Source organism: Malus sylvestris, chromosome 15, assembly GCF_916048215.2.
Source record: "Malus sylvestris chromosome 15, drMalSylv7.2, whole genome shotgun sequence".
Classification (NCBI taxonomy): Eukaryota; Viridiplantae; Streptophyta; class Magnoliopsida; order Rosales; family Rosaceae; genus Malus; species Malus sylvestris.
In genome coordinates this window covers 50,685,325-50,697,827 of record NC_062274.1, presented here as the reverse complement: position 1 = coordinate 50,697,827, position 12,503 = coordinate 50,685,325, and the positions used below count along the sequence as shown (strand labels likewise).

Sequence of the window (12,503 nt, the reverse complement as noted above, 5' to 3'; positions counted from 1 at the left end):
TACCACCCGTCCTACCCAAAAAAAGGGTCTTCTTGTCATCCTTTTCAAATTAAACAGAAATAAAATCAGCATCGAGAAGGTAACTTAAAATTGAAGGAAAAAAAAACATTAAAAAAATTAGTGTTGATACTCCAAGCCAAATTGGTCAGGTTTTTAAATTCATTATATCAATGTGATCGAAAAAAAATTTAACGTCGTGAAAACAAAAAGATTCATCAACGCAGCAAACAATTTAGATGAGTACCTCTTAAACAAGATGCCACACTTCCATTAGCCATATAAGGATATACAAGCAGCCTTTCTGTTGGTGTCATGCAAAAACCATGCAGACAAAGCAGATTGCGGTGGTGGACAGCCATTTTAATCATTTCAACTTCTGTTTGGAACTGTAGTTCCCCGTCTTGGGTTCTCTCCTCTGTAAGTCTTTTTACAGCAACCAGAGTTCCATCAGCTAAGCGTCCTCTATAAACCTTACCAAATCCACCTCTACCAATAATATTTTTGTCGCTAAAGGTATCCGTTGCAACTTGTAGCTCGCGCAAAGAAAAGTTTTTGAGCTGCATCCCATACAACAACTACAACACCAACTTGATCAAGCTATATTACCCTCTCCTCCCTCTTACTGAGATGAAAGTGTATCCCCTGTCAGATTGTTATTTTTGTCCCTAAAGTTAAAGAAAAAGAGTAAAGTTGCTTCAACAAACCTGATGGGAGTAAAAAGTGAAAAAGATCCATTAACTGGAATATCCCCTGTCAGATTGTTATTTGAAAGATCCCTGCATTCCATGGCAAAACTATATGTTGTTTGCATTCTCTGATGGCAGAGAAATTAGTAACTTTTCACTCTCTCCTCCCTCTTACTGAGATGAAAGTGTATGAAACTCACAGGACTTGCAATGACTGAATCTTGAAACCAGGGATCATACTATAAATTATATGCATCCGGCACAAGGACTTTAAGGAAGAAAGTCACTCCAACGGAACAATTAAAAACAGTCGATTAGCATATCGAATAAAAAAGAAAGACGATAGATTTTATCTAACAAAAGGATGGGGGTTCATACAGGAAACGCAGTTTTGCAAGGTTGCCAAGTAAAGATCCCAGCTCACCAAGTCTGACAAACCCCCAAGCTCTTCGGGAATGTTTCCAGTCATTCATTCATTCATTAGTTCATTCCAGTTCCCACAACCAAACACTCCCAATTTCAATAACACACAGAGACATACCTTCGACATTGGCAGCAAGCTTGTGGAGGTGAAAGAAGCCAAACAGCAGAATCAGCCAAACAGAAACAGAGGTGGAGGACGTCATCACTGTTGGGTCTTTTGGAGCTCAGGTAAGCAGCTGGCGTTGACCGATCAAAATCCGAAGCATCTCTGCGTTGACCGGATTCCAGAAAATTCGGTGGCTGTTTGATTAAATTGCAGATTGCGTTTGGAAAAGCATGCCGCTGCTTCTTAGAACTACTCCAACCTGGGCTAAATGCCAAATATTTAGCCCAAAATTTCCTCCAAACACCCCCAAACCCAAGCTAAAATATTGGGCTAAAAGGGGAATGCTAAAGTTGGGCCAAATTCCCCCCAGCCGCGTGGACTCGCCCAGTTTTGGGCCACTCTCGGCCCGTGGACTCGCGCACGCGCCCCACACCCACAACTTGCAACCGGAGCCCAACAAGAGGGGGTCCCATCGTCAGGCCTTGTCGGCCACTCTTCAGAGCCCCAACGGCTCTTTTCGAAATCAAACGGGCAGGATTTAAGGACCGTTGGTTGATCCAACGGTCCAGATTCAAACTTTATTTTTAAAAAATATATTATTTTAAAATACATTGAATCCAACGGTTGAGATTGAATATACTCAAATCTAACGGTAAAAAAAAAGATCTAACGGCTCAAATTTAAATCCAACGGCTAAAATAATTAAATAAATTTATTGGAATTTAAATTAGTTTGCTTTGTAAAAAATTTAATGATTTTTCAATATTTATTGGAATTTAAATTTTTTTAGATTAAAATGTTCATAAAATTAATTTACAATAATCTACATATTTATTTTTAAAAAAATATTGATTTAAGAAAAAAATTAGCCTAAGTTCATTCTTTAATAATTCCGGGCTAAAATTTTAGGCCAGAAGGGTTGGAGCAGAAAAGATGTTTCTGGGCTAAAAGCCAAATTTTTCGGGCTGAAAAATTTGGCTTTTAGCCCAAGGGTTGGAGATGGTCTTAGAGAGAGAGGTTGAAATCTCAGATTGCTAGTTTTGGAGAAGAAAGAAAGAAAAGGTAAAAGGTTTGGGAGGAACACGGAGGAGCTGCGGATAGATGACTCTCAATCAGTCTAAGTCGCAGCCCACCGCGTCGGAAGTTTCGTTTCTTCTTTTGTTTATATTTATTTTTTACTTTTCAGCGGATTCCTGACATTGTTATGCAACTTCTCACTCAAAATGAGATTTCTGGTTTTATGCATTATAAATTAATTTAAAGAAAAATTAATGAAAATAATTTGAAAATTTTGAGTTTTAACGATAATAATAAAATAAAGGGTAAAGTGAATAGTATCATGATTGACTTTTTAATGTAAAAATATGATTTTTCGTTAAAATGAACAGCAAAATCAGGCAAAGTCGCAGCCCATCGCGTTGGAAATTTCGTTTCTTCTTTTATTTATATTTATTTTTGACTTTTTAGCTGATTCCTGAAATTGTTTTGCAGCTGGCATGAGGAACCCATATGCCAAGGCCACTTCAATAAATCATTGGCCCGTTGCTTTTCAGAAAAAAAGGTTGGGCGGGTCAGCCAAATACAAACCCAAATTTGGGTTTAGCTTGGTCAAAAGCCAAACTTTTTAGGTTTAAGTCCAACCATTAGATATTACTTAGTACTACGATTTAATGGTATTTCTCTTCACATGTAAGAGAGGTCATTACTAGCCCACTATAAGGCTTAACTCAATCCAGATAATATTTTTTTGTTCATAAAAAACAAAAAAGTCCCACAATTAGATTGCATTTTTATTCTGTTTAAACTCAAATATTTAGGTTTAGTTCTTACCCTACAGCTCGTCCTAAATAAATCCTCAAAGATAGTAGAGGGATCCCCATTGGCGATACTCTAAAGAGATTAGACAAAGCTCGAATTCCTGTGTTGGAATGACACAAAGTGATCTCTTGATCCCCTACTGCCTTAGTTCAAGTACTTATGGTGCCACAAATTTGCACTTGCAACGATCACAATGAAATTTCAAACACTATCCATCCGCAACCAGCCATGCACTTGACCTAGTGTCCTTATCGTATCTACAGGATCTATAGGAACACTAAAATATATGGATGGTTATAAGTTTAGAATGATTATTAACTCGACAATCTAGACTAATTTCTAGATAGATACATAAATCATCAGGAATGGGTGCTTTTATGGCCCTTCCTAATTCCTGCTAGCACCATATAACTTCGTAATGCCAGTTAACCCTATAAAACTTACAAGGGGTGTGATATCCACACACCCATTTTTACTTCTCACACACCTTTTTGGTTTTCGGCCGTCGGATCAGATGAATTGAAGAATATCAACGGACAGAAATTAACAAGGGGTGTGTGAGAAGTAAAAAGGGATGTGTGGATAGCACATCCCAAATTACAATAGCACCAGCTCCATTTTATGATCTAAAAAATACGCAAGACAAAACCAAAATTGAAAACAAAGACAAAACATAAGCACAAATGTGGTATCACTGAAATACAAAATGGACATTCTCCAGTCCTCTGAAGGCTTCTTAGATGTACACAGGGGACAGAACCAACAAGCATATCATTTGGGACCGGACAACTCATCCGGAGGAATATGAAAAGTTGAGTCTATGATACAATTAGTACTTGGATGATGAATAGGGTTGAAATCTTGGCGGAACACCTCCTCTTTTTGCCACTCCTCCCATCTTTCAGCCAAACCATTGCCTTCCAACATCCGGACAACCTCTGACATCTTGGGTCGTTCCCCTGGGGTTCCTTGTGTGCACAGTAGAGCTATTTGGATGAGCTGCTCCACTTGATCGTCAACATAATTACCATTTAGATCAGCATCAACAAGTGTTTCCAACCTTCGATCTTTCAGTAGTCTTTTGACCTAATTGTTTTAGTTAAAATAAAACGGAAAACGTCAGATAGTTCTACAATTTGAAACAAAAGGTGAGGGCACCTAGGAGAGTGAAAATTTGTTGTAATGTTCAAAATTTGAAGGGCCGCAGTATCTCCAGAAAATCAAATAGCTTACAAAAATGCATCGTCGTTCAAATATCGATATGATGCAAACATATGACAAAGATGCAAATAGAGAGAATAGAAAGAAGCAAGAGAATAAAGAAATGATGAGGAAATTAGGATCAATACAAAACACATGCCAAATTCTTCAAGAAATCACAGCAAGGCCAATACATTGGCAAAAGAAGCAACAACAATTACCAAGGAAATGTAATAATTAATCTCTGACAATTTAAACCTTAGATTGTCATAAATAAAGATAAACATATCTTCACAGCTTAATCGTAACTCTAACTAACAAAAGCCAATTAAACTACAGTTATTTTCTAAAGGTTAAGTATTATTCTTTTCTTTGATCCATGATTCTTACTGTTTTCAACATTCGGGCCAAAAAGACAAGTGATTTTTACATTAATCAAACAGGAATGGTAACAATTACTAAGGAAATGCAAAAATTAACTCTGACAGTTTAAACCTTAGATTGTTATAAATAAAGATAAACAAATCTTCACAGCTAATCACAACTCTAACTAATAAAAGCTAATTAAACCAAACTTATTTTCTAAAAGCTAATTACTAAGGAAAGGCAAATGTTGTTGGGAAATAATAATCTTGCATATAACAATAAATTAGCTGCATACACAAACAGAAAGACGTAAATGCATACCCAATCAACTAACATGAGATTATCATCACTCGCAAGCTGAGGATCAAAAGCCCTCTGCCCAGTGATGAGTTCAAGAAGCATGACTCCCTATCCAAAAACATCAATTTTCTCGGAAGACACTCCAGTTGAATAGTGCTCCGGTGCCATATGACCAATTGTGCCACATACAGGTGTGGTAACATGTGTATCCTTGTAGTCCATGAGTTTAGCCAACCCAAAGTCTCCAACAAGTGCTTCAAACTCCTTATCCAACAATATGTTTGCAGCTTTCACATCACGGTGAATAATTTTTGGATCACAGTGATCATGTAAATAAGCAAGACCTCTTGCAGATCCCAATGCAATGCGTTGTCTTATTGGCCAATCAAGTGCAGGTTGTCCTTCTGGACGATCTACAATAATATATCCACATACTTATGAGAGGAGAATTTCAAATTACAAGCAACAGGTAATGTGGTCTAACACATATCATACCATCCGTCCTACCCAAAAAAGGGTCATCTTGTCATCCTTTTCAAATTAAACAAAAATAAATCAGCATCGAGAAGATAACTTAAAATTGAAGGAAAAAAAAACATTAAAAAAAAAACATTAAAAAAAAAAAAATCAGTGTTCATACTCCAAACCAAATTGGTCAGGTTCATTATATCAATGTAATCCAAAAAATTTTTAATGTCGTGAAAACAAAAAGATTCATCAACGCAGCAAACAATTTAGATGAGTACCTCTTAAACATGATGCCACACTTCCATTAGCCATATAAGGATATACAAGCAGCCTTTCTGTTGGTGTCATGCAAAAACCATGCAGACGAAGCAGATTGCGGTGGACAGCCATGCTAATCATTTCAACTTCTGTTTGAAACTGTAGCTCCCCGCCTTGGGTTCTCTCCTCTTTAAGTCTTTTTACAGCAACCAGAGTTCCATCATCTAAGCGTCCTTTATAAACCTTACCAAATCCACCTGTACCAAGAATATTTTTGTCGCTAAAGGTATCCGTCGCAACTTGTAGCTCGCTCAAAGAATACCTTTTGAGCTGTCGTAAATGAACTTCTGGATCCTTCTCAGCTGCAAAGACAGTAGATGAGTGAAACCTGCATCCCATACAACAACTACAACACCAACTTGATCAAGCTATATTACTCTTAATAGTTCACTAACCAGGTTCATCAAAGAAATGATCGTGTGGTTTTCTTCGTCGACAATAAGCAAATGCAATTGCAAGTGCAGCAAACAGGAAAGCAGAACCAGCAGCAACCCCTCCAGCAATAGCCCCCCTCCAGAAATAGCCCCAGTACTTGGCACCCATAGTTGCCACATACAGGGTATGGTTCGAGTTCGCAATTCGGTTAAGGTACGAAATTCGGTAGTAACCTATAGTATCATTTGCCAAAGACACATAGACAATATGATATTCAGTTTGATTCGTTCTCAATTCGTTAAAAAACATAAATTAAAAATATTTATAAAATACATTTTACAATAATATTTATAGTTATACTTTATTGTAAGCAATTATTTTTGTTTAATAGAATTTAATTATTTGTAAGCAATTTGTTTACAAATCAAAAACAATAAATTCACTTAACTTTCTAATCAGAATAATATAAATATCCTCAATCTATTCCTTTCCTAACTACCATCTTCTTAGAATCTTTACAGCAGTGATTCCAACAATAATGTTATATTACGAAAAGTTTTAACAGAAAAACACCAAAAAAAAACATTAACTATGACTGGACTGGAGTTGATATCACAAGTGTCTGTGAAAAAAAATAGAGCCAGCTCTCAGAATAAATTTGAGTTAATATCACAAGAACAGTATAAGTTGTAAAAACCTGGATGTGGAGAGGCTGGAAGTGGAACAAAACAGAGCCATCTGGAAAGTAATAAGTTTAGGATTTGGGCTCAGCCCGTTAAAATTAGGATTTGTTAGAGAATAGGGTTTATTATAAATAGGATGCATGTTATTCACTTTAGAACAAACCTGTGATGGGAGTAAAAAGTGAAAAAGATCCCCCGTCAGATTGTTATTTGAAAGATCCCTGCATTCCATGGCAAAACTAAATGTTATTAGCATTCTCTGATAGCAGAGAAATTAGTAACTTTTCGCTCTTCCTCCCTCTTACAGAGATGAAAGTGTATGAAACCCACAGGACTTGCAATGATTGGATGTTCCCTTCTTATGAATCTTGAAGACAGGGGTCATACAATAAATTGTATGCATCCGGCACATGGAATATTTGCCTTCAAGGTTCCAATTACGTGTTTTCCCATATTTTGTTCTTTTTGCGTATTGTTTTATTACTTGTTTTGTATTGTGTTCCTTCTTCAAATTTTTTAAAACTCAAGCTATGTGCCTTGACCAGAATATTGGGAGATCATATTCAACCCAAGTAATATTTTGGGTTTAACCGAAATGCTATCATGGACTTTAAGGAAGAAAGTCACTCCAATGGAACAATTAAAAACAGTAGATTAGCATATCGAATGAAAAAGAAAGATGACAGATTTTATCTAACAGAAGGATGGGGGTTCATACAGGAAACGCAGTTTTGCAAGGTTGCCAAGTAAAGATCCAAGCTCACCCAATCTGACAAACCCCCAAGCTCTTCGGGAATGTTTCCAGTCATTCATTCATTCATTAGTTCATTCCAGTTCCCACAACCAAACACTCCCAAATTCAATAACACAGAGACATACCTTCGACATTATCACTGTTGGGTCTGTTGGAGCTCAGGTAAGCTGCTGGCGTTGACCGATCAAAATCCGAAGCTTCTCTGCGTTGACCGGGTTCCAGAAAATTCGGTGGCTGTTTGATTAAATTGCAGATTACGTTTGGAAAAGCATGCCGCTGCTTCTTAGAGAGAGAGGTTGAAATCTCAGATTGCTAGTTTTGGAGAAGAAAGAAAGAAAAGGTAAAAAGATTTGGGAGGAAGACGGAGGAGCTGGCGGATGGAGGACTCTCAATCAATCAAAAGCCCCAGCTCACCACGTCGGAAGTTTCGTTTCTTCTTTTGTTCATATTTATCTTGAAATTTTTAGCTAATTCCTGAAATTGTTATGCAATTCCTCACTTTGTTGTGAGATTTCTTCTTTTGCTCCTTATTTAATAGAGATTTTTAACGGAATGAACAAAATAATTTATAGTTAACAAACTCAAGGATCACTAGGGATAGGCAACGGTTATAGCGGGCGGGTAATCACGGTTATTTACCCATAACCGTTTATATTCATACCCGCATAACCGTTTAACCGTTGGCTAATTGCATAAATGGTTATACTCATAACCATAACCGTTTATAAACGGTTATCCATACCCATAACCGTATACCCATTTAACCATAACCATTTACCCATTTAACCATAACCATTTACTCGTTTAATTTTACATATATTAAATTAAATGGGTAAATGGGTAAATGGACATAAGGGCCTATGGGTTTTTAATTTTTTTTTATAATTTAAATGGATAAATGGATACCCGTTTAATTTTACATATAACGAGTATTCATTTACCATTTAATTTAAAGGAAAACTAATGAAAATTGCTTGAAAACTTTGTATTTTAACCAAAAATCATGTAATAACTTTATTTAATGGTTAGGACAAAACTCAACATTAAACTAGTCCATTTCAAATGGCCCAATCATTAGTTTCTGGTTTTGCCCCTGACGGCAAGCTTTTTCCGTTTAATTTATTTCTAGATCTCCTTGTTATTCTCTATCTCCCCTATTTCTTTCTGACATTCGAAACCTTCCATTTTTTCTTTCTAATTTCGGATCCCAACTCCATCTCTATCACTATGCAAAATCATAGATCTAATCCGACTCCAAACTTAATTTGAACCATCTCCATCTCTGTCAAAATCGCAGATGATCTCATACATGCAAAACGATGTCACACTCTCTTTCCCAATATTTCTAACTCTCTCTCTCCCTTCTGTAAAGATGAGAAGGGACCTAGACTTTTCACCAACATCGGCAAAAAAGCCAAAGGTAAGCAATCGCTCTCATTCTCTCTCTCCATCTCTGTAATCTTTCTACTGTTTTGTCGTTCTCTCGATTGCACATAATTTGCACCTAAAACGATGTGTTTGGGCTTCTGTTGCGATGCTGGTGTGGTACGCTTTTGAAGCTCTAATTTAATTAAAATGTGTATAGCTAATTGAGCAATCAAGAAATATAGTTTCGGATCATGAAATAGGAGTTCGGATCAGTGTTCTTTGCTAGTGTTGTTTGCGTTTTCTAATGCGATGTAATCATAAAACAAGGAAATCATTTAGCTCATCAAGAAGTCGGTTGATATGTTATTATAAACCGATTTTAAATTATTTTGATGCTTTTGCATTTTTAAGCTTTGATTTCTGAGTTCTTCTAGAATTTTGGTATGTATTTTATTGTGACTTTTACATTCATCTTTCCACTATGTGAGTATATTAGTTGAAGAAAATCTGGATAAGGGAAAGTATCTTTTGTGCTCGACTAGTGAAATGGATAAATGATTGTGTGTGATTTCTGAGTTTGTTTTAAGTTTTTAATGTTGTTTCCACTGTTAATGTACTTCCTCAGTTTCAAACTTAAGCATAACTTTTCTATGAATATAGTCCTAGGAATCCGCATTTCAGCAGTACCCCAAAACCTTTCAAGACAAATGATTAAGCCTTTTTATTGATCCATGCATGTCAAATTATGTTTTGTTACGGCTGTGCATTTTCAAACGAATTGCAATTGTATTTACATGTCTCTTCATTCTGAAGAACTGTAATCTGTGTAGAAGTTTCCTAAGTTAGTGTTTTGTGATCGCAGCATCTTTATCGATCATAAAATTTGGTTGAAGCTTATTCATTTCATTCCAATATGATCTCAGTTCTTGTTCAATGGAATATATGTTTCAGAGACGGTATGGGTGTCGTGCAATGATGTTGGAGACTGTGGCAGCTGTCCCTAGCATGCTAGGAAGAATACTGCTAACTTAAGGTTTCTGCTCAAGTTTTAGCAGAGCAGTGGTTGTAAACTTGCGTGGTACGAGAGAATACTGGTTTTGTTGTATACAACTTGAGAAACTACATGCTACCTGTATTGGTTTTCAATTTTATGTGATTGCCCTTACACAATTCATAGTCTAGTGCATGTGATGGAAGTATCTCATGTTCATTTCAAGAACTTTTCAAGACAATAACAATATCTTTTTCTTGGGTAATAAGTGCAGGTGACAAACGTGGAGACAATTTCTCCTCCTTGGGACTTTGTGGACACTCCTTGTGATTATACTTCTTACTGTGGAGGATGTAAAACACAAAATTTGATTTATGAGGCGCAAGTTAAAAGCTAAGGAGCAGCAAGTTCATCAGTTGATTATTAACTTTGGAAAGTTTTCTCACACGGAACTGGAATTTCTAAGCACCATGAAGCCCATTAGAAAACATGCTTTTGCCATAATGCTTTCCTCTTGTTTTTTATCAAATCAGAAAACAGTTACTTAATTTAGCTAACACAACCTACTTGCTATTTGTCATTTGACACTTTCAAGAATCAAAGTATCAAAGTACTCTATTTTGGTGTAAGGTATACATTTATGCATATTCTTAACTTTACCTGGAAATTCACTGTAAAATAAATTTATAAGAATCTGTAAATCATGTGTACTTTGTAATTATTTTATTTCATTTTATCAATGTTTATTAATTTTTATTTTATTAAATGGAATACTAGTACTATCACTGTTTCGTAAACTAAACACTGACTATTTCTTAAACGGAACACTAACACTAGTACTATCACTGTTTCGTAAACTAAATATTGACTATTTATCAAACGAACACTAGTACTATCACTGTTTCGTAAACTAAACACTGACTATTTCTTAAACGGAACACTAGTACTATCATTGTTTCGTAAACTAAATACTGACTATTTCTTAAACGGAACACTAGTACTAAACACTGACTATTTCTCAAATGGAACACTATCACTGTTTCGTAAACTAAACACTGACTATTTCTTAAACGGAACACTAGTACTATCACTGTTTCGTAAACTAAATATTGACTATTTATCAAACGAACACTAGTACTATCACTGTTTCGTAAACTAAACACTGACTATTTATTAAATGGAACACTACTATTATCACTGTTTCGTAAACTAAACACTGATTATTTCTCAAACGGAACACTATACACACACACACACACGAGTTCAATTTTATAATGAGATAGCCAAGGCAATTGCATGAGACTTCCAAACATAATTCAGACCAAACATAATCATAAACTAGTTTCCAAAAAAAAAAAAAACATAATCATAAACCTTCATTATTTTGTAGTGATTTGTGTAGAAGTTTGGTGATACACTCGGTGAAATTATGTCATTTTCGAATCTAAAGTTCATTATTTTGTAGTGATTTGTGGAATTTAATTTTTTTTTAATTTATTTGATGGGAGGCGAGGCGAGGAATTGAAGATAATTAATTATGTTGGGGGTTAATTGGTATCGACTGGCAAAAGTTTTTTTTTTTTTTTGACGAATCCTCTAGAAAATGGCATATTTGTAAATAAATGAAAGTTTAATTCTAACAAAAGTGGGCTGACGGAAGGCAGGGGCATGGATGGAAAATGAATTTCTTATTTTGCACGCGTGGCTTCCTTGTTTTGGTTGTTCTTTCTAGTTTTTGTCATTTTTCATTAAAGTTTAAGTCATTTTTATTAAATAAAGTTAGTAAATGGTTTTTGGTTAATAAAAAGTTTGAAAAAGCCTTTTTCATTAAAGTTCTCTTAATTTAATCATAATCATTTACCCATTTAATTTTACATATACTCACGGTTATAACGGGTATCCATTTACAAATAAGATATCATATTACTTATTGACGACAACTTAGTTGTTGGGAAATCCAATTAAAGTTGCAACTTGTTTCTGATTGCCATGTGAAATAAGAGGAATATCTTAACTTCGATTTTCCACCTCGGGGAAGAACACCAAAATCCGATGAACAATTTGTTATTAGATTAAATGGGTAAATGAATATATTAAACGATGAACATCCAAAATTAAATGGATAAATGGTTATGGTTAAATTAAATAGGTAAATGGATACCCCCGTTATATGTAAAATTAAACGGATAAATGGACATAAGTGACGGAGAGAGAGTTCTCTGAGAGTTTTTTTTTTTTTTTTAATTTTACATATGTTGATGCACAAAACCGGATGGTCTTGGTACAACGTAAATCCGACCGTGAATCTGCATGAAATGTAAATGACACAAGAGTTATCGTGGTTCACCCCAATGTATGAGCTACGTCCACACTGTAGTTGATATTGTTTCTCTGTATGTGTATGGATACAAGTGTTTGGGGAAGTCCCTCGGAGAAAGGAGGGTGGGGGAGAAGGAAGGAGAGCCTCTTGAATTGTATGAGGACTCTCTCTCTAAATGTATGAGAGTTTTGAGCCTTGTAGGATGGCTTGGCTATCTTCCCCCTTTAGAATGAGGGGAGGAGTCCCCTTTTATAGAATAAGGGGCTCCTCCTCTTTTACAAAGTATGGGCTTTAGTGTGAGGCCCAAATACAAGGCCCAAGTCCCAA

The 12,503-nt window shown here is 35.7% G+C and overlaps 2 protein-coding genes across 16 annotated transcripts in view; both read right to left on the bottom strand.

Moving 5' to 3' along the window:
- LOC126603661 (uncharacterized) overlaps positions 1–12,503 on the bottom strand; it is a 74,160-nt gene that overhangs the window by 34,968 nt on the left and 26,689 nt on the right. The window contains exons 2-6 of one of the 15 annotated variants that reach the window (XM_050270582.1): positions 1,228–1,457; positions 1,065–1,133; positions 887–972; positions 705–776; positions 245–622 (exon numbers count right to left, since the gene is read on the bottom strand). In XM_050270582.1, coding sequence (XP_050126539.1) covers positions 245–563 — 319 coding nt within the window. In that variant the 5' untranslated portion in view covers positions 564–622; positions 705–776; positions 887–972; positions 1,065–1,133; positions 1,228–1,457. Of the gene's footprint in view, positions 1–244; positions 623–704; positions 777–886; positions 973–1,064; positions 1,458–5,243; positions 5,313–5,645; positions 5,988–7,073; positions 7,111–7,461; positions 7,531–12,503 lie in introns of those variants that run through there. The other 14 variants (XM_050270583.1, XM_050270587.1, XM_050270589.1 and 11 more) reach the window with 14 other exon arrangements.
- The window catches only part of LOC126603664 (BRASSINOSTEROID INSENSITIVE 1-associated receptor kinase 1-like), a 76,381-nt gene continuing 67,204 nt past the window's right edge, over positions 3,327–12,503 (bottom strand). The window contains exon 13 of the mRNA XM_050270597.1: positions 3,327–3,906. The gene's annotated coding sequence lies outside the window, so the exon portion shown is untranslated. The remainder of the gene's footprint in view (positions 3,907–12,503) is intronic.